Genomic DNA, 26,493 nt, shown 5'->3' with positions numbered 1-26,493 from the left:
ACATACCTAGTTCTCACGTTAACCCTGCAAGGGAAGTCTGCTCCCTCTCTCACCGATGAGAAACCAAGGGTCAACAAATGAAAGGACATGTCTAGGGTTAGATAGATACGGAGGTCACACAGAGGCAAAGCTCTTTCCATCATACCCAACTTTTTATTTTTTTATTTTTTTATTCTCAACTTTTTGTACTTGCCTAAAATGGTCTAACCATTGTCTATCTAACAATTTAGTCAGAAATGCTCCCAACTTCAAAAATTACTACGTTTACACAAGTATATGCTTGCTCAATACCTTTGGGGACTAAAAACATGCTGACATATTTAAAGAGGAAGATGTTGTCAGAAGGAAGGAAGAGAACAAATTCTTGTGAAAGGTAATCAAGTATTTGGAAATGAATGCAGTTTCCAAACAATGACTTGCTTTATTGTAGGTCACAAGCAGGTACCACAGTAATTCTAGCTGCACAGTGACAGACTTATTTAGATGGGAGTTTATGCTGGAAAGTAAGAAGAAATTCTTAGTCCTAACAAAAATGTTACACATAGAATCAAATTACTGCCTGGCATGTTATTTATAAATCTAGACCCCAAATAGTAACACTTGATGAGTGGCTTTTGGCTTCTAATCTTTGATAAGTATTCATTGCTTCAACTAAAATTTATGAAGAACCACACTCGCTCCCATCATGGGATGCCAGGAAGTTGAACGGTGAAACGGTTTAAGCAGTAGCTAACGGATTTTTGAGTTAAGACTTTTGCCAATAATAATCTCTGAACACAAGTCTAACAAAAATACGATTATCTGTCTCCTTTCTCTAGGATTCTAAGATTAAACTCATTTTCAGACTAAATAATATGCAAGGTTCCATACAGCGATAGCAGGTTAAAAATCAAACCTCGCAAACTTGGAATCTCTCAGTCAATAATACCTCCTTTAGGTAAGAGGTTTGGGGGGGGGGGGGGGGGGGGGGGGGGGGTAGGAAAAGCAACCAAGTAAAAACTGAAAGGATCAGGCATAAACTTCAACAGAAATCTACAGAGTCTTGAAATAAATTTGCCCTAAGCGCTCTGGGATTACCTACAGTAATTCCTGATTCAAACTTGATTGGATAATAGAGCAGTAAAGTGATTCTCAAATTAGTTGGATCCCTGTTACCTACCAAGGTAAAATCAAGACACCACAATTTAAAAATTCTTAACTGGGGGCGCCTGGGTGGCGCAGTCGGTTAAGCGTCCGACTTCAGCCAGGTCACGATCTCGCGGTCCGTGAGTTCGAGCCCCGCGTCGGGCTCTGGGCTGATGGCTCAGAGCCTGGAGCCGGTTTCCGATTCTGTGTCTCCCTCTCTCTCTGCCCCTCCCCCGTTCATGCTCTGTCTCTCTCTGTCCCAAAAATAAACAAACGTTGAAAAAAATAAAAAAAATAAAAATAAAAATAAAAAAAAAATTCTTAACTTGTAACTAGATTCTTTTTTTATTTTATTTTATTTTTTTAATTTTTTTTTCAACGTTTATTTATTTTTGGGACAGAGAGAGACAGAGCATGAACGGGGGAGGGGCAGAGAGAGAGGGAGACACAGAATCGGAAACAGGCTCCAGGCTCTGAGCCATCAGCCCAGAGCCCGACGCGGGGCTCGAACTCACGGACCGCGAGATCGTGACCTGGCTGAAGTCGGACGCTTAACCGACTGCGCCACCCAGGCGCCCCTAGATTCTTTTTTTTAAAAAAAAGTCTTTCTAAACTTTGTTCTATACAGCAAATTATATACATTCCCAACCCAGATCTGTTTCCTAAACTCCAGACTTCTACATCTAACTGCCCACCTCGCACCTCCACTTAGACATCTAATACGTATCTGAAATTCGGCATGTCCTAATTCTTCCCCCCAAATCTGCCACTCCTTCAGTGAGGCCTATGCAGTAAATGGCAACCCCACAAACCAAATCTTGGGCTACCTTTGATAACTGTCCTCAAATCCCCACGATCAATCCATCAGCAAAACCTGTTTACCTCACCTTCAAAAATACATCCAGAAATTGACCAGTTCTCCCTACCTCCCTCACTAGAGTCTAGTCCAAGCCACTGGGAGGATTAATATAACCTCCTGGCTGGTCTCCCTGCTTCTGCCCCAGCCTCCCTTACAATCTAGTCTCAACAGAGCAGCCGGAATGATCCTGCCACTACTAAAATCTGATACTAGTCTTCTGCTCAAAAGTCCAATACCTCCTCCTTTCTTTGGTATCAGCTGTAATGTCATCCATTTCTACAAACACGAGCCCTTAAACTAACACCACCTAATTTTGGAAACCTGTCCATCTATTCTGACACAAACAGAATGAAGTACACAAGCAATAAAGAAACAGAAATAAGATTCTTCTGGTCTGAAATGGTGCTATGTTTCCATCATTCAACACTCTCCTCTCCCAAATTCCCAGTGAAACAACCAGAAAAATATAAAACTAGAAGAAAAATCTTCACGGTAATAACCCAAAAGGGAGGGAAAAGACTGATGGAAAGGCTGACCAACCCCAAACTGGGCCTAGCTGGGGTCAAGGTGAGGGCACATATGGACAATTTCAGTTCTGTAAATGCGTTCTGGGACACGCTAGAGGTGTGAGCACACAGAACAAGAATGTGCAGAGAAAACGCTATTATGGCTGGAACTTAACAAGCATAAGTGTGCCACGGACAGCAGTGAGATGGCATACCAGGTAACTTTAGGATGGAAAACAAATGCTTCAGGGTGACAGAGACATTCTCGTCACACAGAATTTCCTACTAGAGCTTTCTCCTCTATCAACAGAAGCAACAGACTGCTAACGCTGCAAAGGTAACATATGATAAATATCAAATTATCCCCTTACATTCTCTGGGATTGAAAAATTGACACAATTTATAAAAAATATGAAATACATAACTTCTAACAATTCAATTCAAGTTACAAACAATCGTTGATAAGAAGGAACAAAGCTATTGTTAAAAATTTGTAGCTGGAGGGAGCCTGGGTGGCTCAGTCAGTTAAGCATCTGACTTCAGCTCAGGTCATGATCTCACGGTTCATGAGTTCAAGCCCCGCGTCGGGCGCTGTGCTGACGGCTCGGAGCCCGGAGCCCACTTTGGATTCTGTGTCTCTCTTGTTAAAAATTTGTAGCTGAAACTTGTTTAAAATGCAGATGGGCTCTAGCATCTCTAGCTAATTTGTTTGATTCCACTTTCTCTGTGGGAAGCCCTGGTGCCTTTTAGCAGAACAGCATTTCCCGCCTCAATGCCAACATTGAGTTTGCTCCCCGTCAGGTAGCGACTCTTGGTGGAGCCCCACGACCGTCCCTCTCTCTGCGTCCACAGTACCAGCCGCATCAGCGTACAAGGCCGCTCTTTCCTCCCTTTCGATCCTCATCACCCATTTCTCTGTTCCCCTTCATAAGCAAATCTTACAGACGGGGCACACCTGCACGCTGCCACCTGCTCACCTCCCACACTCCCTTCCCCTCCCTACCGTCTTATTTCCGGCCCCCTCACCAACCCACTGAAAATGCACACTTAGGACACCTCAGCTCACTCAACCTCTGGCAGCATTTCACGCAGTCGACTCGTGAAACACTCCCTGTACTTTTACTGACCAAGAAATACTGTTCCCGAAGGATATGTAATCACATCCTGTCCTGCGAGGTAGTGGTATTCTGTAGGAAACAATGACCAGAAAACACAACAGGTTGTGGCTACGGATAATGAGAGAACCGTGTCAATCTGTATCTGGTAAGCAGGGTGGCTGAGGAAAGAAAGGGTGGCTGTGTGGGGAAACCGGGAGAGCTTTAGGAGCACTAATCAGCAGTCAGCGGCTGTCGTGCGAGATGAAACTGGGTGCGGAGAGCAAGGGCGACCACACGGTCCCAGCAGCCACGCTGGTAACGCACACGTGAGCGGTGACAGCTGCTGATCCGTTATTTTGGAGAAAAGTTTCTGAAGGACTGAATTCCAACTGTGAAAACGTACGCTGCGCTGTATTAAAAACTATCTTTTAAGATCAAGTGTTTTTTAACGTAGACTATCTGAACTCCAGAAATGAAGTTAATCTGAAACAAAGTCAGGTCCCCGGTATTCCAGTAAACTACCTTCTCCGCTAACTACCACGCTCTATTTCTCTGTACTTCTCCCATATTCTACCTGCCCCCTTCACAGACAAAAGGACTGAGAAAAATGGTATTATTAAATGAGGTGTCATGGGGCCCATATTCACATTATCACTGTTACCACTGACAGGCACAATATAGATCATATAGAAGTATAAAATTTTTCTCATTAATCTTATCAAACTAGAAACTTTCCAGTACATTCAAGGTAGATGGCGTAATGCATTAAACATGTATTAATTTCAAAATAATAACATGTTCATAACATCCTAATTATTTAATGAAATGTCAATCCCTACAATACATGTTGTAAGTACAAGGCTCCGGTTATAACATTTTTCATCTCCGTATCTCCACCAAGCCCGAAACACCTTCGATACAATAATGAAACGCACCTGGTTTCTTCCTCTGCGTTTTCCGTAATTCCTTCTTACTAGGGCTTTATAATTCTCATTTTTCTTGGTTAAGTAGTAATATAAAACACAATCAGGAACACTCTATAAGGAAAAAAATATTTTGAAGAGCCAAAGGAATAAACTTTTTTAAAAAATCAAGTAACACTTTCAAGGGAAATCTCTGATATTCTCAAGGTATAAATTAAGGAGAAACATATGGCTAGCATTTTAAGGCATATCTAGGCTCTAAAAACACATTCATTATCTTTATATTTTAAAGGACAATTCCAGTTGTCCTAATCCAAATTACATAAAAGGTATCAGAAGCTATCAGAAACATTCAAGCACTTCCTTATTAAGGAGTAACTAAATTCTCTTACTGCAGACATGTAAATATTCAAAATGTCTCTTTAAATATTTTGTCAAAGACACTACATCCCATCCTTTGTGGGAAAATTTTTCAAGGAAAATCAGGATTCTGTTATTTTAATCAGAACTTCAGTAAGGTTTAAAACGCACTGTAGTCTATGTGTTTCTAGGAAAATCCAGTATCAGGTTGTTTTCCGTTAACCATGAAAATCAGACTATGTTCTGTGCTTAAGATTTGTTACATGATTCTAAATATCACTATACTAGTCACATGAGAATCTTTCTAAAAATCTATTTAAATACTTCTGTATATTAGAGCACAAAACTTCAAAGTAGCAACCATCACAAACCTATAAACATTCTCAATGCAAACCATTTCTTACCTTCCTTTCCAAGTAGGATGCAATTAGTCCAAAGTTTTTTGGATGCTGGATAAACCTGAGTGAAAAAAAGAGAAAAAAACAACAACACATACACCCATACACACAAACATTTTAACAACTTCAAAAGAGGCGGGGTGGGGGGGACCTCGGGAACAGAAATATTAGCACAGACTGTTTCCCACGGATCCCTAACTGCCAACTTGAGGAACAACAGCAGACTCACTAGAGTGTTTTAAGGGCACGGATTCCTGGGCACCATCCATCAGGAACTAACTGGATTGGTCTATGGTACAGCACAGACATCTGGACTTTTGAAAAGCACCCCCAGGTGACTCAGACACCACCCAAGCTTGGGTACCACACTTAACATGACTCTGCAACCCCAGTTCAGCTCTCATCTGTTAACTTTGTTCCCATCTACAAACCTATGGGAAAATCATATCAAATCTACACTCTCTACTTTCCACAGGATCCATTCAAATGTCAAAGGGGGGCCAAGTTTGTGGAGAAACAGTTCAATTTACAAGTGAATGCCAAATATTTTTCACGAATTTATGTGAGCTTCTATTAGAAAACAATTTAAAGCTTAAATTACTTGTCCTTAAAGATCTCCTTCTCGTGGTCAGTCCAAACATTCATAAACTGCCTATCTTTATAAACTTTCATAGGGTCTTCCATGAGTCCATTCATGTTGATGAATTTGACTCGTCTCTGTTCTGCATCAAACATCATAGGTGGGATCACAGAGAGTTGCCGCATTTGTTTCTCATTATTCTGAAAAAAAAAAAAAAAAAAAAACCAACAACAAAAAATAAACATAATTTATGTAGAATAAAATTTAAAGAGGGCTATAGACCAGCTATCATAATAGAAGCCAGAAAAACCACATATGTAATTTAATGTCAATGGCAGTGTGTACCATAACATCTAACATATAGTAATTACTCATATATCTAATAACCACTCATTAAATGGGCGCCTGGGTGGCTCGGTCTGTTAAGTGTCCGACTACAGCTCAGGTAATGATCTCACGGTTTGTGAGTTCGAGCCCCGTATCGGGCTCTGTGCTGACAGCTCAGGGCCTGGAGCCTGCTTCCAATTCTGTGTCTCCCTCTCTCTCTGCCCCTCCCTTGCTCGTGCTCTGTCTGTCTGTCTCTCTCTCTCTCAAAAATAAACACTAAAAAAAAAAAGCTCATTAAATGAATTATAGGGACAGAGGTGATACATGTTATTTTTTTTATATCCCACTACTACAATTTGAGAAGAGATTTTTACTTAAAAGAAGTAGATACTTCAAGTAATAAATTTTTATTTCTTTTATTTTTTTAAGTAGGCTTCACATCTAGTGAGGAGCCCAACACAGGTCTTGAACTCACGACCCTGAGACCAAGAGTCCGATGCAGAGGAGCACCTGGGTGGCTCAGTCGATTAATCATCTGACTCTCAATTTCGGCTCAGGTCATGATCTCACGGTTCCTGAGATGGAGTCCCATGCTGGGCTCTACACCAACAGTGCAGAGCCTGCTTGGGATTTTCTCTCTCTCTCTCTCTCTCTCTCTGCCCCTCCCCTACTTGTGCACTACCTCTCTCAAAATAAATAAATAAACATTTAAAAAAGGAAAAAAAGGGGCGCCTGGGTGGCGCAGTCGGTTAAACGTCCAACTTCAGCCAGGTCACGATCTCGCAGTCCGTGAGTTCGAGTCCCGCGTCAGGCTCTGGGCTGATGGCTCAGAGCCTGGAGCCTGTTTCCGATTCTGTGTCTCCCTCTCTCTCTGCCCCTCCCCCGTTCATGCTCTGTCTCTGTGTCCCAAAAAAAAATAAATAAACGTTGAAAAAAAAAATTAAAAAAAAAAAAAAAGGAAAAAAAGACTAAGACGCTTGACCAACTAAGCCACACAGACACTCCAAATAATAAAATTTTCGACCTAAATAAGTAATGTTAAATTCAGTGAAATAATGATCTTAAGAAACACTTAATTACATTAACAGTCTTATTTTTAAGAATCTTAATGTCATTTTAGAGACCAATAAATAGAAAAAAAAAGCAAACAGGCACCAAAATCCTAAGGGCATTGATTTTAAATTAAACTCACATGTATAATACTCCTTGCTAACTTTACATAATCTCTCCACTGAAAGCTGAAGACCATTATCCTTAGAATTTCAACTAAAACTTTGTTACATCTATACAATTAGTTTTTCCCGAAGTTTAATTTCCTGAGTTCATAAGGATAAATTTCTATGAAAGACCTTTAACCAAAATTACAGGTATTGACCCCAACACAAAGCTAGGTTTTGTTTTTCCCTAAAACTCTTCCTTACAGAAGTGGATACCGCCTTACACTCAGTCCTTACAAAGTGTCTAATTTTGTGGGGTACTCTCAATCAGTCTGAAGACCAAAGAACAGCTTGGGGCAGACACATTAGCTTGAAGTCACTTCAGGTGGTTACTAGTTTTGGATGCTTACAGATGTGCCCTACTGAAATCAGTCAAAAAGCAAGCAACGAAATTTAACACAGATTTAGTCATCATTGCAGGGATTATGACCACAAATTTTGAAATATATAGCAACTGAATCATTGTCTTTGATCATTACTTAAGGAGACCACCACATTCTAATAAGCAAGACCTTCAGAATTTCGACATGAGGTTTTCTGGTGGTGGTGGGTGGGTGGATGTGTGTGTGTGTGTGTGTGTGTGTGTGTGTGTGTGTGTTTTAATTGAAGCATAGTTGATACCACAGATGAGGTTTATATAAAAAAAAAAAAAAAAAACAGTATATAAAATCAAAACCAGAAAAACTAAATAAACAAGAGGTGGCTTTTGGACCAAACTTTAGAGACAAACTTTAGAGACCAACCTTTAGAGACCAACCTTGAACAACAGCTAAGAAGACTCATGTTAGGGACTGAAATTTCTTCTTATTCAGCACTGATTTATTGATCCATATCAAATCTCTCTCCCAGGCTCCCATGGCTAGAGAGCACACTTTGGAGAATCCACCCACACCTCAGGTCCACAACTCAACATACAAATACCCGCAAAATACATGCTCCTTTGTTCTTTTAGAAAATGGCACCACCAGCTCAATCCTCTAACCTAGAAACTGGGGAGTCACTTTCCACTTCTCTTCTTTCTCAATCCACCTTACCCTGCCCATTCCACCTCCGATGAATCTCTCCTGTCAGTCTGCTCCGATACATCCCTGCCACTGTTGCCCTGATTCAGGCTCTTATTTATCTGAACAGCCTCCTCGCCTCTTTCCAAGCCTCCCTGCCACCAAAACCACCTGTGTACAATGCCAACACAATTGTGTAACTGCTTGGTTTAAAACCTTCAGTGGTCGGCCAGTCTTTGGAACGTCCAAGCTCTATTAATGTTCCCTCACTGATGTACAAATAAACCCCTAGTTCCTGGCATAGGAGGCTAAAATGCCTGAATAATCAATGAAATAAAAATTAAATTAATTGTCTTACCTCCTGCTCAGAGAGCCCATCAATAATTTCAGAAATCTCATGCTCGCTCCTAGCAATCGTGGCTGAAAGACCAGCTCCCCTCTGCCCAACTCTAAATACGAGAAAGAAATTATAAATATATTTAAAGGCATTCCATAAAGAAGACATCAATTAAGTTACTTTTATATACATTACTCTACTGAATGGGACTTTTTTACCTGACTAGAAGTCAGAGAAGAAATGCTATTGAGCCACTCTTTTAAGTAATATGCTTGAAGATTAGAACTCTATAGAAGAACGATTTAAATGTTGAGATTAAGATTTAAAAAAATTTTTTTTGTTTTTAATGTTTTTGGTTTTTGTTTTTGTTTTTTTGAAAGAGAGAAATAGACAGCAAGCAGGGGAGGGGCAGAGAGAGAGGGAGACAGAATCCCAAGCAGGCTCTACACTGACAGCACAGAGCCCAATGCAGGGCTCGAACTCACAAACTGTGAGATGGGGACCTGAGCTGAAGTCAAGAGTCAGACGCTTAACCAACCAAGCCACCCAGCTACGCCTGAGATTAAGATTTAAAGGTTACATGTCCAAGTTCAAATGGCAGAACCACTTATGGGAAAATTCTAGAAAACCACAGGTAATGGTGACATTTCCATTTCAAATAGTAATCTTTGCCTTCCAGAGTAGACAGCAGACTTTGAAAAATACATTAAATATTTTTTAAAGGGGAGGGATAACAACCATCGTCCCTCACAAAAGCTTTATCATGATGAAAAGAATTAAGGCTTACATATGCTCTTACAAGAGACAGTGGAGAAGAAATCTAAAGCATTTACTTTTGCAAAATACTTGTTCTCCAAGTAAAAACAAATCAGAAACTATCTACCAATACCAAAGAATTTCTTAATTAGCAATCGATCTAAATACTGTTTGGTCATATTATTAGATAACGAAGGACAAAGAAATGTGTAAGTCTACTCTTTTTAACTATCAGTTCTAAAGGAATGGGTATCTTCAAGAACAGAAGAATTGGGGTGCCTGGGTGGCTCGGTCAGTTAAGCGGCCGACTTCAGCTCAGGCCATGATCTCACAGTTTGTGGGTTCAAGCCCCACATTGGGCTCTGTGCTGACAGCTTGCAGCCTTGAGCCTGCTTCGGATTCTGTGTCTCCCTCTCTCCCTGCTCCTCCCCCACTCACACTCTGTCGCTGTCTCAAAAAATGAATAAATGTAAAAAAAATTTTTTTCAAAAAAAGAACAGAAAAATTAATTTCAAGATATTCATTTAAATTTAGATTGAACAGCATCACTAAATATAAAAAATTAATATTAAATTCACCAAGACATAATCTTTGCAAGCTGATAATGAAGTTTTATATTCAAAATGAAAGTTCTTTCTGAACTTTCTTAAGAGCAGATTCAGGTAACCATTAACACTGAGAAAGAGCACAAGAGTAACTCTTTCGGAGAGGAAGAGCCTAGCTATTAGCCAGGAGAAGAGCACAGGCACTACCCATCAAACTACTTACCGCTGAAACCTTTCTTGTTGTTCTCTTTGTTTTCGAATTTCTGGAAACTGCTTTTCATAGTACTCCCTTGTTTTGCTTTCTTTAGCTTTTCTCCGGGGATTATTTTCTATTCTGTCCACTTTTTTCTCCCATGCCTCCATGAGCTGATCATAACGTTGGCAGATTTTTTGTTCCTATTAAATACCCGTAGCAAATTAATAATTAAACTAAACTCTGTCATCCTGACAAACCTAATACTTTAAAGTAAATGCTACTTCTTAAGGCTAAGTCAGGAGTACATTTGGCCTAGGACTCAACTGTGAATGAAAAGCTGTCCTTGATCTGAAAGAGGAGAGAGAAAAGAGCTCTGTTTCCTATGAAGGTCAGCATATAGAGCACATTTTGGCTGATTTTTTTGTTTTGTTTTTTTTAGTTAATGTTAAGACTAAAACAAATTAATTAATTAATGAGCTACTACTGGCAGCTGATCAGCTACTTTTATTATTTTCCCGATAACAATGTAGGTAGGTCTTCATTGTCAACAAAAATGGAAAATTAATAACAGAAACATGCAAATAGTTCATAATCTCAATCACCCAACAGCAATCATATTAACATTCTGGTGCTTTCCTTCCAATCTGTCACAGAAAACACTCACACTTTAACCCTTCCTCTGCTGCTGGAGGTTTTGGTTACTTGAAGGTTTTTGTTACCATAAATAATGGTATCTAATTCACATTTTTGATAGTCTGGAAAAGGCAGGAATTGGTTGTACTTTATGATAAAAACAAATGCAGTGAACTACATGAAATCAAGAACCAATCCTTTTAGAGAAATGAGTAATGTATGATCTCATTTTTTTAAACCAAGAAGCAAGAAGTCTCCATTATTAGCACAGAACTGTGAACACGTCAACACACAGATAGAAAAAAGTGTAGAAGGACTCATGAAAAACCATGAACACTGGTCATCTCAAGAAAGTGGCACCAGAGAGGAGAATATTACCCTCCTCACACTCCACGCCACCTCCACACACTTCCCGATCGTTCTTTCCAACTCCTGTACGTCTTGTGTATCCCTCACACTTTCTCCATGTCTCCCGCTGGCTCCTCAGTCCAGGCCAACATCATCCTTCACCTACATCAAAGTAAGAGCCTCCTCAAAGTCTCTCACGCGTTCTAATGGTGTAGCCAGATGCCAATTCTTAGAATACAAACCTGGACATGTCACTTCCTGAGTTCAAACACTGCAAAGATGCCCTTGGGGTCTAACCCAAAGTCTCTTAGGTGGGCCTCAGGGGCCATGCAGCTCAGCCTGAACCTGCCCCACTCCCTCCACCTCCCAGACCTTCACGTAAGCTGCTCCCTGGGCCTGTTCAAATTTCCAGGGTTTCTGGTTTTCCTGCAACTCCCCTTTATGATTCGCACATGGCGAATCAGCTGCCATTCGTACACGGTCCCACAGTCCTCTGTATGTCCTGTACCACAGTGCGATCACATACTGTAATTCCCTGCTGACTTGTCTGCCCCCCAGTTATACCGCAGGCTCCCTAAGGATTAAAGCCATATGGCTATCTTGCTCACCTCTGTAGAATAATACATGGGACAGAGTAAACAGCCAACAGATATTTATTAAACAAATCAGTGCACACAGAAACGTTATAACTACATAGTCTGTGAAGTCCGAAAAAACAAAGCCTATGCTTCTATGTTTGTATCACCAGACAGCGAATTTAGCAATTACCATAATTACAACAAAATTACTGGGAGGAAAAACATACTTTAGCTAATTTCTTAGTTAATATTTATATGATTTTGCCCCCCACCAAAAAAAAACCCCAGTAATTTCAGATAGTATCTGAAGGACCAGACTGACAAATTTCATTAGAAGTTATAGATCAAGTAAAAGCTGCTGACTCTTGAGCTTTACAATTCATTAAACTGTCATGTCATTAAATATAGGGTACACAGTTCATTTCTGATGTGAATCAAAGGACATCATCTATTTGCTAAGCAACTGAATTTCAACGAATCAAGTGTGCCTAAATTGAGTACGAACACATTGCGAAAAGTGGTATTCTGGCATTGTATTTTCTGTAACTTCATTTCCATGAAGATCATAACCACCAAACTTCTGGACTGCGAGTCATATGATAAATATGAAAAAGTATCTGAATTTCAAAAAGCTGAACTTTAGCTGACCCGGTTCCTAGTAAGAAGAACAGTAATGTCTACTTAGCATGACCGTAACTTACCCACATTTGTTTGAGGGTTTAAGAGACTAAATGCAGAACGTCCTAGTTCTCTCATATTCTTTTTTAACTACTCACCATTTTCTTTATTTTGACTAGATGAAAATGCTAGACACGGATGGCCAAAGAAATTAATTTGATAATGACATTAAATGTCAATTGTTGCTAGGATTACATTTGTATTTAAGTTCTACCCAGTTACTTTCTACATCAGCACCTTCTCTCAAATATAATCAAGAGCCACTCTCACTAATAAAGGGAAAGCAAATGCCTAAATGAGCATGAATGGGAAAGTTGTACAAATTTCAGTTAAAGGATAGGACCTCACCCTTTGTTTTCTTGCATGATTTCTTCTTTTAAAAAATAAAATGAGTTTTTTCCTCATCACCTGGTTTCTAGAAGAGAAAAATATGGTTGTATGACATTAAGAAAAAGCACAACTTAATAATGCATCACTTTTTTTTTTTTTTTTCAGAGACACTGAAAAACAAGCAAAGATCACTTAGGAATATCTGATGTAATCAAAGTTAATCTTAATTTTTTCACCCTGCAAAATAAGACTTTTGCAATAATTAGAACTGACTAAAATTCCTCCCACTCTACAGCAAGATTTTATACAAATAGTTCATTTTCAATTATGACATCCAAGTATAAGGCAAACATTTTCAAGTTATAATTACACAGTTACTGATTCTTCTTAAGATCTCTGGTGATCTAAGCATCTTTGTGCGCTCTTAGAGGAGGGGAGGTAGAAGAGAAGGAGAAGCTTTTAAAGTTACCTCCCTGCCCCAGGTATGGTGCTGATCTCCCCTCTAGGAGAACGTACACCCACAAAGAGAGAGGGGACTTCTGCTTGACACAGAAGATTTCCTTCAGTCACAGAAATGACATATAATCCACTCTAAGAAGTCATGGAGGGCAATGGCACAAGACAGGAAGACTTCTCTTGCATCTTAATGAAACAGTTACACTTTTTAAATGTGAAGCATTGCGATCTTCAAAAACAATGACATGCAGGTTCAAATATAAATAGTTATACCCCACCTACTTCCAGAAAGGATTTCAAGCTGATTATTCAAATATAAATACAAAGCCAAGGCAAGTAGAAGTAATTTTTTGGATTATCTGCCACTCGGGACTAACAGTGACACTGGCTCCACTCAAATTAGCATGGACAGTCAGGAGCTGGCTATATGGGAAAGTAGCCAAGACATGAAAAGAATTATTAAAAGGTATATTTGCTATTTCATACAAAGCAAATGACGGCGATGAGAGAAGAGGTACCACACGATTCATATGGATGCATGCAGCTGAGTAAACGATTATCTCCCAAGCTGACGTACAGAAGTGCTACCATAAACTCGGTTTGCTCTCATTTTAATTATGTGCTACTCAAAAGCACATGACAATCAATAAACATAATTTAAAAGGTTTCCTAGGATTTAAGTGAAGAAGTCAGCCAGTCAGTAACCCATCCCAGGACAGTGTGCTAAGCACTGTAGTGGGGCAGTGTAGACAACATGAAATAAATCAGACAGAGCTGCTCTCCAGCTAATACTAGCGGGGAAAAGACAGAACACAAACGTAACTGAAGCTTTGTGGGGGGGAAAAATATCATTAACGGTAGCCAACTAGATTTTTATCTGCTATTCTTCTTTCAAAAAATGTTAAAACAGCTAAACAGTTTCAAAACAAGGTATATTTTATGAGTTTTGCCTAAACCTACTTCTAAGGGCGGTCAAGACCACAGTAGCATCTCACAGAAAAATTCTAAGTTACATGACTATCATTATAAACCACTTACTTAACAAAAGTTAAAAGTATTCAAATTTCAATTTTTTTCATGCATACTACCATGCAAATTATATTTGCCACCAATTCTGCAAAGTAGTCAACTACTGCACATACTCTCAGTAAGAAAGGTTTTAAAAGAAAAAATATAGAGATGATATATAAATAGCAATGTGCTCATCAGTAACTGTACTAGCAGATAATTAAAATGTTCCGATTATTATTCTTAATAAAACATAAAGTAGAAATATCACATTTTCGTTATAAACTAAGAATCATTCACCTCAATTCTCTTAAAGTATGATAATTAAAAAAAAAAAAAGATACCTATCTAGCTTCCTCTCTTACTTCAATCAGATCGAGAAATTAGGTTTTCTTTTCACTTATGCTCTTATTCCAGAATCTGCATCCAGAAAGGCCTGGTATCTAGGATGAGCAAGGCTAAGCAAACTACATTGTGGAGCAGTCTCCTCACCCACGTGAGGTGACAGAGCGCTTCCAAGGCACCAGGACATTAAATGGCAGAAGGGTCTACAAATACCGTCATTAGCAAGAGTCATGGAAGGGATTTCCCTAGAATAGGATTTTGAATAATGATAAAATGATCCGTGGCACTTCTACTTTGCAATGGCAGATGTGGCTTGGTGGGGGACGGTGTCATCACTAGTCTTAAATGAAAAAGCTTCATTATCTTACTTCATCATGCGCCTTGCAGGTACTCCACTGAAAAAAAGACAAAACAGGAGGCAAAAAATTCAAGCCTCAAGGTAAGCCATTTCAATGTTAAGTATTCACCTTTTTTACTAGCAGATCATAAAACCAGCTAGTTGTATGCAATAATTTATTTCATTTTTTGGCCTCGGAAACTCAAAGCTGTTACCCCAACCCCCAAGAAGCCAGAGGAAGATAACATATAGTAAAACGACAGCAAATTACACAAATCTAAAACACACCTACACTATATTATAATAATATGTCAGCAGATAACATAAAAATGATCTCTTTATAGAATATATGGTCTTTAACTGAAGAACTCCAAAGATGATAAATACTTACGTCTTGATGTTCTCATGATACACCTTGGTATCTGATGGCTGGTTATAGAGTGGCTATAAAATAAATCAAATATTTACATATAAAGTGTTGTACACATGTCTATGAAAATACAAAGAAACAACTTATATTTTAACACAATCCAAGGTGAAGTACTCATGGGCCTACACAACACATGCCCTACCAAAACCTCCAGACTTCCGGGTTCCCTGAACAATTCTCTTTACCCTATCTCCTATTAATGGGACTACTGTAAAAATGTTTATAAATCCACTGTAGCCCACAGGAAATACATTTATTCACAGATTTTTAATCTCAAAGGCAAAGAAGAACATATGGTCCAAAGAGCTTTCTATTTCTGTTCTCACTTCTTCCTGCCTTTACCTGGCGTGATTAAATGGCTCCTCAGGGAGAAAAAAAAAAAAAAAAAAACCCAGGATAATACTTCTGCAAAGGTAACCAAGTTTGTATGGCGTTATTTTCAACATACTGCCCAGCCACATCCCCCTCATTCCAAAGTAGACAGACTATATTCCATCTTATCTCAAGAAAAATTACAAAAAAAACACTCAATGTGAAAAAAGAAATTTCTTGGGGTGCCAGGGGCGGGGCTCAGTTGGTTAGGCATCCGACTCCGGCTCAGGTCATAATCTCGAGGTTCTTGAGCTCAAACCCCACATTGGCGTCTGTGCTGACAGTTCAGAGCCTGAAGCCTGCTTCAGATTCTGTGTCTCCCTCTCTCTCTGCCCTTCCCTCATTCATGCTTGCTCTCTCACTCTCTCTCTCTCAAAAATAAACAAACATTAAAAAAAAAAAAGAAAAGGGGCGCCTGGGTGGCGCAGTCGGTTAAGCGTCCGACTTCAGCCAGGTCGTGATCTCGCGGTCCGTGAGTTCGAGCCCCGCGTCAGGCTCTGGGCTGATGGCTCAGAGCCTGGAGCCTGTTTCAGATTCTGTGTCTCCCTCTCTCTCTGCCCCTCCCCCGTTCATGCTCTGTCTCTCTCTGTCCCAAAAATAAATAAATGTTGAAAAAAAAATTAAAAAAAAAAAGAAAAAAAGAAAAAGAAATCTCTTACTTACCAGTTCCACTTTTGGGCCAAGACCTTCAAATATTTTATGAGCCTCTTCTGCTTTTTTCTACAGATAAAGACATCATTATATTATACAATTAAAAAAATTGTATTACCTGGGTGCAAAATCACTACCAATTTAGTATTTTCCACTGTTAGCTCCAATCCCTATTTACTTTATCTCTGAGACTACTCTAGAGTTGAACTTTTCTATATTTCCAAATATTCTTGTCACGTGATTGGCTGAAATATCCTCTTTCATTTTCATAGCTTCCTCACAAAATTCAGTCAGTACTTCACATTTGTACTCAAAGTAATACCTGAAGACTCGTTAAGTTCTTAACAGCAAACAGATCTCAAGGTTCTAGGCAGAAGGGACACAGATCCACTACTAGAAATGAGCCCCTCAACACTTCGACTCGGACTGTCATGAATAAAAATTTTAAAACATAAAATACCATAAAGTCACCAGTCTTTACTGATGTTAGCCAAATTGATCTCTTGGAAGAAAAGCTTACTATGAGCTTATATTCTAGTTACAAGAAAACCTTGGTAATAACTGAACAGAGGAAACAACTGGTTTGAATTACGCAAGTGTTCAGTAGTAAATAAATGCTGAATTACATATTTTTTTGAATTATGCATTTTTTTTACAGTCCACTTTCAAAAGTAAAATGATCTAGGCCGATGTGCCATCTAATAGAAATCATCCTTGAATGGACAAATGAAATATAACAAATTCGATGCTGAAGATGTTAAAACTGGAATTGTAGGACTACCAAACATGTCAATGGTTCTCAGCCAACATATTCCAGCTGCTAACAATGGCTCCCTGTCGGCTGCACAGACCCCCACCTCAATGTATTTGCTGCTGGGAGACTCTGCAGGGTTTCTGATGGGGCACACAAGTGGGAATGGATATTCATCAGTATTCCCCAAGTAGAAAGATGTTTCCTTAAGATAAACATTCTCCTTTTCATCTCATTTATCAATCAAAATCAAGTATTTATTTCATATATGTTATGTGAAAACAACTAGTGCAGGAAGCACAAAACAGTGTCATGCACTTTCCAAACTCCAGGAAACTGAAAGGTTATTAAGATGAAAAATAAATATATCAATAATGTCAAATATAAAACTATAAAACTCCATTAAATTTGCACAGCAGATCGTACTTCTATAGATAGTTTTAAGGCAGGATTTGTCAATCTTGGCACTATTTGGGCCAGATGCGTGTGCTGGGGACTGTGCCTAGGCATTGTGGGATATTTAGCAGTATCCCACTAGATGCCAGTAGCACTCTGTCTATCCTCCAAGCTCTAACAACCAAAACAGCCTCCAGTTGAGAACAAATCACTGTCCTAAGGTAACTAACTCAAGAAGTCAAAATGTAATTATCACGAAATTCAAATTTATTAGCTTTAGGCATATATTAAATAGCATGCAAAGAACATCATCATAGATGATAAACTTGGAAATTTACTTGCACCCGCAACTAACCTTCTCCAGACCCAACACTCACCCGTTTTTAAATTTGCTTTTTTTTTTAAGTTTATTAATTTATTTTTAGTAATCTCTACACCTAACATGGGGCTCAAACTCACAACCCCGAGATCAAGGGCCACATACTCTACTGACGGAGCCAGCCAGGAGTGCCTTCACTTCGCTCCCTCAAGGGGCTGTGTGTTGTTAGTCCATACCCAGAACGGGCAGGCTAAGTGGAACCACACACAAAAGACACAGAGCGACATTCTGGCAAATACTAGTACCCTATCTGGCACTCACCTTTCCAGAGCTAATTTTAAAAGCTGGTATTTAAGATGTTTGCAACCCAAGATTTAAGTTTTGCGAAGTTTTATTAAATATTTGACTTCACGTTGGCTTAATTGCTAAGAACATATTAACCTATCAAGTCTGGCAGACCAACATTTTAATTGAAAACCCTCACATTTCCATACTGTAATTTTTAGTCTAAGTCTATAGACAGAAGTACTTAATTCTTCAAACATGTTGATACGTTCTGTATGCCAGGTGTTTGCTAGGTACCAAGAAAACAACAAAAAGGAGGAGGATAAGAGGTCCTGAAAATCTTCATAGGGAAAATGATACTTGAGCCAGGGTCTTGAAGCACGAGCGCACTCAACAGACGAGAAAGACAAGACACTGGGATGCCCGAAGGCAGAGGCAACATCCTGGGATAAAGGTACTGACACTTCAATGGAACTTTCAAAGCTATTCTGGTAGGACAGCTTTAAGAAGGGAGGACCGGGCCAACGGCCAGGCAGGCAGGCAGGCAGGCAGGCATGTTGGCACTGATAAAAAGTCTGGGCTATTCTGCAGAGGGTGGGAAATAATCAAAAGGTTTTATTTCGAGAATCATGTAAGAGGACTCAAATATGAAGAACTGGTTAGAAAGAAAAAAGACTGAAGGAAGGAAAAGTCACCATTTGTGTGAGTGATGAGGGCTCAAATAAGCTATTGCCAAAGGAGGAGGGAGACCACGATTTAGGAGGAGGGGATGATGCTCCTCGTTAGTTAACCAAACCTACTGCGTGGCCAAGAGAGGGAAACAGAGACTTCCCAGGACACAGGCCTAGGTGACTAGAGGTTGCTGGCACGGAGTATACTTTCTGCTTTCGATCTCTTTCTTTCATCTGTTGTCACTTGAACTTGCAAGTCACGCAAACAAAATATAACCGGGCTGTTTCTGAGAACTATACTCCATGCATCCCCTTCTCTGTATGTATTGTAATTCTGAAATTAGAGCATTTGTAAATATTTTCGGATCCTACAACTGGGGAGGGTAACAGCAAATTGAACTGTTAAAAACAGCCCAGGAGAAGAGTCGGTTTAGAGACTAAATAAATCTCGGTCTAAAGTTTAAATATGATGCAAGACAATTTTTCTCTCAGGAAACCAATTTTCAAATTAAACAGTCACTTTTGGGTAGTTTTCTTCCTCCCAGTAACTTTTTTTTTTTTTTTTTTAAATATTTAACTTTGAGAGAAAAACAGAGTGCAAGCAAGGGAGGGGCAGAGAGAAAGAAGGAGACACAGAATCTGAAGCAGGCTCCAGGCTTTGAGCTGTCAGCACACAGCCCAATGCAGGGCTCGAAGCCACGAACCATGAGATCATGACCTGAGCTGAAGTTGGACCCTTAACCGACTGAGCCACCCAGGTGCCCCCCTCCCACTAACTTTCTAAAGAAAACAAAGAGGCCTAATACAAGATAATGGCCCCCATCTCTTAAGCCACATTAGGCTTAATTCCCAGTGTAGACTGCTGCCACAAAAGGAACAAGAGAGAAATGTCTCCTTGCCTTCACCCATTTCTCCTTTCCTCCGGTGTCAAAACAGATAAGGTCATTCATTAAAGAAAGCTAAAAAAGCCGCAAAGGCCTTACACAAGGCAGCATGGCGAGGCAGCAGTGAGAAAGCCTGGGCTCCGAGCCCAGTCGCGCTCTCGTGGCTTCCCCTCCAGGAACCTCTGTTCCAAATCCACCACGGCTGCAGACTAGTAGCAGGGCAATCAGAAAGAAGAGATTTGTAAAAAGAGGATTTCCACAGTTACTATGAGTGAAAAAGAACCTTCACCACGAGTCTAATACCAAGATCTCAAGAAGTTTGGTCGTTCTTCTATTCTTCAGACAATGCACAACGAATCTGAATACACACGTGCTACAGGGGAAAGAAGAGGTCTGAAAGTTTTCAGCTTTGTCCCTGGGCACCAAGAAACACTTACTGCACAAAGTAATCAAAGTGTATATATATACACACACTGTCTCTCTCTGTCCCAAAAATAAAAATAAAAAACGTTGAAAAAAAAATTTAAAAAAAAAAAGAAATTCAATCAATTAAAAAATATTCACTGGGGGCGCCTGGGTGGCTCAGTTGGTCGAGCGTCCAACTTCGGATCAGGTCATGATCTCGCGGTCTGGGAGTTCGAGCCCCGCGTCGGGCTCTGTGCAGCTCAGAGCCCGGCGCCCGCTTCGGACTGTGTCTCCCTCTCTCTCTCTGCCCCTCCCCCACTCATGCTCTGTCTCTGTCAAAAATAAATAAACATTAAAAAAAATTTTTTTAATTAAAAAAAAAAATCACTGAATTCAACTTCTTTGAAAACTGACTCACACTAAGAAGTCAACATTTTATTTTCCAAGATTCTCTTCCACTGTTAGCTCCAATCCCTATTTACTTTATCTCTGAGGTCATAAAGTGGCCATGAAGCCCATCAGTCCACAAAAGTGTTTTATTCTTCCGCAGAGTATTTTTGAAAAAGCAGGGGATTCCACATAAAACTCCATCTTCTCAGCTTTCCTTAAACAAGGGAGCACCTGTCAACCTTGGGCCACATCTCTGCCTGACCAGAGTCACTGCCCCTTTCGTCAAAAGACAAGGCCGCTCTCGTCACTCACTTCATTTACTGCCATTCATCCCTTTTGAATAGATATTCAAATAGATCTTCAATGAGATTGCTCTGTCCATTCAATAAATTGGACTAATTTTGCACTCACCCAAGAAAATAATATAAATTGCCATGTTTTTACCTGCCTGTGACACTTACCATTATCCTAAGTTTTATATATTTGATGACTTTCAGGTACCTATCTAATACACACACATACATGAATAGCTCAGGCTAAGATTATTCTCATAAATGTGTATGGAACAATTCACAGTTGCCCTTCTGAAGGCCAATTTCCTTTAGGACCCAGGCTATTATAAAGTTGTAGGCTGCCTGTGTAAAATGTACTGACCCTGATGACTCCACTCACTACAAAGTAAATCAACTGAAACAACAATCTCAACTTCTACCTTATGATCGATCATCTTCAGCTCACAAGCTGATTCTCTGCAGCAGTACTTAAACCATATTCTTTTTTAGACTGGGAACTTCTGGAAGCCCAGTGTTAAGCAGCTCTGTTGGAAAGTTTGCTTTATATTACGGTGAAATCAATTTCCATTTAACTGCTAGCTTTCTGGGCTGGATTCCAGCCCAAAACTAACTTTGACATTACAAAGTTACTCACAGAATTGAGGCCTGGCTTCCCTAAATCAATGAATACTTTTAATTATGAATATGAGAGAAAAAATTGTTTTAAAATAGCAAAGTCTACCTAAAAGCCACTGGCCTCACACTTTATTAAGATTCAAACTACAGCCCAGCTATCAATTCTAAAGCTGATAATGCACATTATTTCCATATCCAATGACCCATCTCTAATAGGATGGTATCAGTATTTGGCATCAAATGTCCCTTATAAAGTGAAAAACTACAGAATAATGCCTTGTTTTGCATTACGTGCTATAAACTTGCTTGCCAATTTTATATGATAGGAGAGAGACTTAGTTGATAAAATTATATTCTCATTAACATTTATGCAATATAGTATGTAAGTGAAAGATTAATTTAAGACACAGCAATCAACTTTTTTTTGGTCTGTAAGGAAAAAACATCAAGCTTTAGTCAAAGTTTAAGAACATTAAAAATTATGACAGAAATCAGGTTTTAAGACAATTAACATTACCACAGAACACAATGAGAATGTTACAAGGCACAGTCAGGTGCTTTTAAAGGCCTGTGTGTCGTAAGAAATGGCAGGAGCTTACCCGATTCTCATCATAAATAATTTGGACAATACTGCGGTGTTTCTGCTCCACGGGAGGAGGGGACACAGGCTTCTCAGGCTCAGGAGGCTTAGCTGCTTCTTCTTCGAGCTGTTGCTAAGAGACCCAGAAAGAAAGAATCAGGCATCTGATGTACGTCACCCCTACCAGTAATTAATCGCCAGAGATAACACATGCTACTGAGCAATGTTTTGCTGAATCTATAGGGTAACCTCTTAATCTACTAGGGTCTAGTGGACCCAAGGGTTCTAACAAATCCAATCAGACTTATTTTGACTAAGAACTAAGTAACATAATGATTAGAGAAATCCTTGTATATTTGAATTCTGATAAATTTAAAGCAAAAAAAAAAAAACAAGAGAAACTAAACATATGAAGCTACCCCAGATACCTCCATCACAATGACCTTTTGTAGCACAGGAAAAAACACTTTTATGTGTTACAGATCCACAGTGTGCGCTAACATCTGACAGGAAGAGTAGGGCCGCACAGCACTTACAGATTAATCCTCAACTCAGAACAGGACCATGCTCAGCCTTTGTATTTTGTAGCCGAGAGGCCCTGGCAAAACTACAAGTTTGGGTACGGTTACAAAACAGAAAGCTATCTGCATTACTCTGCCTGAGTTTGAGTCTTCGGGTCAACTCTTACGAGCATTGTGATCCTAGGGTCCTTTCTAGGTCTCAACTTCTTCAATCCTGAACAAATATATAAGCCACTCATATGTAAAGTAGAAACGTTAACCCTATCTATCAGGTAGACTTTGGAGAAAATTAAATAACTCAATATATATCAAGCACATTACAACTATAAATAGTCAATAAATATTACCTACAATTATTACTGAAGCAAGCAGAGACTTTGCTTGGTTCACTGCTTTTTATTTTTCAGCACTTAAGCCAGGGCCTGACACCTAGTAAATGCTCTAGGATTAGTCTTGTGAATATAAGTTTACTGGCTAAGACGACAGAAAAGACATTGGGTGAAGATGTTATGTCTACTAAAACCTAGAGGAAAATTTTAACTGTGCTACGAAGACAGATCAAGACTCCTAGTCAATTAGGTCAGATCACACCCAACCTAAGGATAAAATTCCTCCAAGAGACAAGCTTCAAGGACCACTTCCACCTTGGAATTCAAAGTACTTCTGCAAGCTGCTATCTTTGTAAGTAAAAGACAGATATCTGGAGTTGTGAGATCATGTTTATGGGGTTAAGTTCCTCAACCATTCTTTCTTGGCTTTGCTCAGAAGCCTTCTTTGAGGGTCCCTGTTAAGTAGGTGTGGAGAAAGGAAAAAACCAACTTCCAGAAATCCCATTTTGTTCTGAGTACTGAAGTAGCCCCAGGACAAAACCATTGTAACAGGAAGACTAAAAACAAATGAAACAAAAAATATAAACTTTTTCTCACTTACTTTGTTCTTTCATACAAGAGGTTTATAATAATTTTGCAAATTTAACAGATTTAGTTGAATTTTTGTTGAACTGTATAAAACACATACAATTTTGTGTATTAATGGTATTAACATTATTAACATTATTAACACTGTGTTTCTATGCATCTATGTTATGTTTCTTTACATTTCTCAATAAAATTTGTAGTTCCTATACATCTCATAATGGTCATGCAATATATTTTTTAATTATGATAATGGGTTACACATCATTGAGCATTTACTATATGCCACATTAAACAATATATTCATGATCACAACTCATACAACCATCACATAAGGTAGCTGGTGTTGTTAACTGTATTATTGCAATTTTACAAGTGAACAAACTAAAGAAAAGACCAGATAAGACCAACCCAGCAGAATCAGACCCACTAAGACTTAAAAGAACTGTCAGACACATTATTATAAATTTAATAGGACTCAATAAAGAAGACTGTTTAACATTGTTTTAAAGCAAGGTAATCTTTTTTACATGAGATTTAAAAATTAGCCTAAAAGAAATTCCAACAACAACAACAACAAAAATTAATGAAACTAAAGATATATTTGACAGATTAGATATAACTGAAAAGAGAAATGCAAACTGAAAAACAGAAGTGAAGAAACTGCCCACAGGGAAGCCCAAAGAAGCAACCAACTGGGAAAGAAAAAACAATAAAAAGACATAGAACACAAGAGTGAAAAGATGTTGTATCTAACAGGAATTTGAGAAGAGAACAAAGAAACCACAGGAAAGGATTTTGTTTAAAAAAAAAAAAAAAAAAAGATCATGGCTTAGAATTTTCCAGAACGGATTAAAAACTAACACATTCAAGAAGCCCAATGAATCTTAAGCTGGACAGTAGGTTAAGCATCTGGCTCTTGATTTCGGCTCAAGTCATGATCTCACAGTTGGTCATGAGATCTAGCCCTGTGTTACAGCTCCACACTGGGTGTGGAGCCTGCTTAAGATTCTCTCTCTTGCCCACTCTCTCACCTGCCCCCCCCCAAAACATAAATAAATAAATAAATAAAATACAAGCAAAAACCCACTCCTAATACATCATAATAAAAACAACAGCACACAAAGATATTAAAGGCAGCCGGAGAAAAGATGCACACTCTCCACAAAAGAATAAAAATTAGACCAAGGGCCAATGTCTTAACAGTGGAAGCCAGAAGACAGTGTGCTGGTACAAAAGAACCAAATACCAAATAAAAACACCTTTCAATAAATGGCATAAATAAAAGACATTTAGGTCTCCACAACTAAATACTAAATCTGCCAACTAATGGATCCTCACTAAAGGAAATTCTGCAGGATGTTCTTCAAGCAGAAACACACAACCCCACAAGGAAGATCTGTCTTGCAAGAAGGAATGATGAGCAAATAAGATGACAGACAAGTGGGTAAACCTAAATGAACACTGACTGTATAAAATAATGTCTCTGGTGCTTGAAATAAAACAAGGAAGAACTAGAAAAAAATGGCAAAAGTATCATAAAAGCTGGGAGAAAAGAGAAAGGACTCGAGAAGTTCTATGTCCCCTTGCTTCTCGAGTATGATTAAGATACTAATTTAATTTTAGGCTTCAAGTTAAATAGGCTGGTAAGTTTGAGGGGAGCCATTATAAACAATATAAAATAGTGTATGAAATACAAACTAGAGGGGTAGAAGAAAATGTAGTAAGACAAATAATCAATCCAAGATAAGGATTAGAAAAAAACAAACAAGAAACCATAAAAAAGACAGGACAACAGTATATAATAAAAACAACTGAGATATTACCAATCATCGTAATCAGGTTAAAAGAAGTAAATTATCCTGTGGAAAGACAGGTTGTCAGAATAGATAGAAAACAAAACCCAGCTATATACATATATAAGAGCTATACCTTAAAGCACAGAAAGTAAAGGGAAGAAACAAGACAAACTAATATCAACCAAAAGAATGCTGATCTAATTATGTCAATACCAGGCAGAACAAATTTTATGGTAAAAAGCATTACAAGAGATAGAATGCCATTGCCTTACAATAAAAGGTTTCACTGACCAGGAAAACAACAACCATAAACTTGTATAAGCCTAAAATAAGAGACTAAAACTACACAGGATAAAAACTGAGAACTGGGGGGCACCTGAATGGCTCAGTTGGTTAAGTGTCCAGCTCTTGCTTTCAGCTCAGGTCATGATCTCACGGTTTCATGAGTTCAAGCCCCACACGGGCTCTGTGCTGACAGTGCAGAGCCTACTTAGATTCTTCCTCTCTCTCTGCCCCTCCCCACTGGCATTCTCTCTGCCTCTCTAAGAATAATAAACTTTAGTAGATAAATAACTTTAGGGGTGCCCAGGTGGCTCAGTCAGTTAAGTGTCCGACTTCGGCTCAGGTCACAATCTCATGGTTCGTGGATTCAAGCCCCGTGTCGGGCTCTGTGCTGACAGCGCAGTCTGCTTTGGGATTCTCTCTCTCCCTCTCTTCCTGCCTCTCCCCTGCTCGTGCTGTCTCTGTCTCAAAATAAACAAACTTAAAGGAAAAAAAGTATCTGATAAAATTCAGCATTCCTTCATCATTTAAAACTCTTAGCACACTAGGGCGCCTGGGTGGCTCCATCAGTTAAGGGTCCAACTTCAGCTCAGGTCATAATCTCACAGTTCATGAGTTCGAGCCCCACGTCGGGCTCTGTGCTGACAACTCAGAGCCTGGAGCCTGTTTCAGGTTCTGTGTCTCCCTCTCTCTCTGCCCCTCCCCTGCTCGTGCTCTCTCTCTCAAAAACAAACATTAAAAAAAATTATTTTTCGGGGCGCCTGGGTGGCGCAGTCGGTTAAGCGTCCGACTTTAGCCAGGTCACGATCTCGCGGTCCGTGAGTTCGAGCCCCGCGTCAGGCTCTGGGCTGATGGCTCGGAGCCTGGAGCCTGTTTCCGATTCTGTGTCTCCCTCTCTCTCTGCCCCTCCCCCGTTCATGCTCTGTCTCTCTCTGTCCCAAAAATAAATAAAAACGTTGAAAAAAAAAATTAAAAAAAAAAAAAATTATTTTTCT

General features: G+C 39.3%; 1 protein-coding gene across 14 annotated transcripts in view; it reads right to left on the bottom strand.

The window, feature by feature from the left end:
• Nucleotides 1–26,493, bottom strand: part of NCOR1 (nuclear receptor corepressor 1) — a 161,978-nt gene that overhangs the window by 80,610 nt on the left and 54,875 nt on the right. For 9 of the 14 annotated variants that reach the window (XM_030296172.1, XM_030296182.1, XM_030296177.1 and 6 more), the window contains exons 6-15: nucleotides 22,002–22,115; nucleotides 16,406–16,462; nucleotides 15,332–15,384; nucleotides 14,972–14,998; nucleotides 12,813–12,879; nucleotides 10,255–10,427; nucleotides 8,752–8,842; nucleotides 5,870–6,048; nucleotides 5,275–5,329; nucleotides 4,523–4,624 (exon numbers count right to left, since the gene is read on the bottom strand). In XM_030296172.1, coding sequence (XP_030152032.1) covers nucleotides 4,523–4,624; nucleotides 5,275–5,329; nucleotides 5,870–6,048; nucleotides 8,752–8,842; nucleotides 10,255–10,427; nucleotides 12,813–12,879; nucleotides 14,972–14,998; nucleotides 15,332–15,384; nucleotides 16,406–16,462; nucleotides 22,002–22,115 — 918 coding nt within the window. The remainder of the gene's footprint in view (nucleotides 1–4,522; nucleotides 4,625–5,274; nucleotides 5,330–5,869; nucleotides 6,049–8,751; nucleotides 8,843–10,254; nucleotides 10,428–12,812; nucleotides 12,880–14,971; nucleotides 14,999–15,331; nucleotides 15,385–16,405; nucleotides 16,463–22,001; nucleotides 22,116–26,493) is intronic. The other 5 variants (XM_030296175.1, XM_030296176.1, XM_030296186.1 and 2 more) reach the window with 1 other exon arrangement.

Source organism: Lynx canadensis, chromosome E1 (genome assembly GCF_007474595.2).
Source record: "Lynx canadensis isolate LIC74 chromosome E1, mLynCan4.pri.v2, whole genome shotgun sequence".
Taxonomy (NCBI): Eukaryota; Metazoa; Chordata; class Mammalia; order Carnivora; family Felidae; genus Lynx; species Lynx canadensis.
Note: the sequence above shows the minus strand (reverse complement) of the source record. Positions and strands in the feature narration are given on the sequence as shown.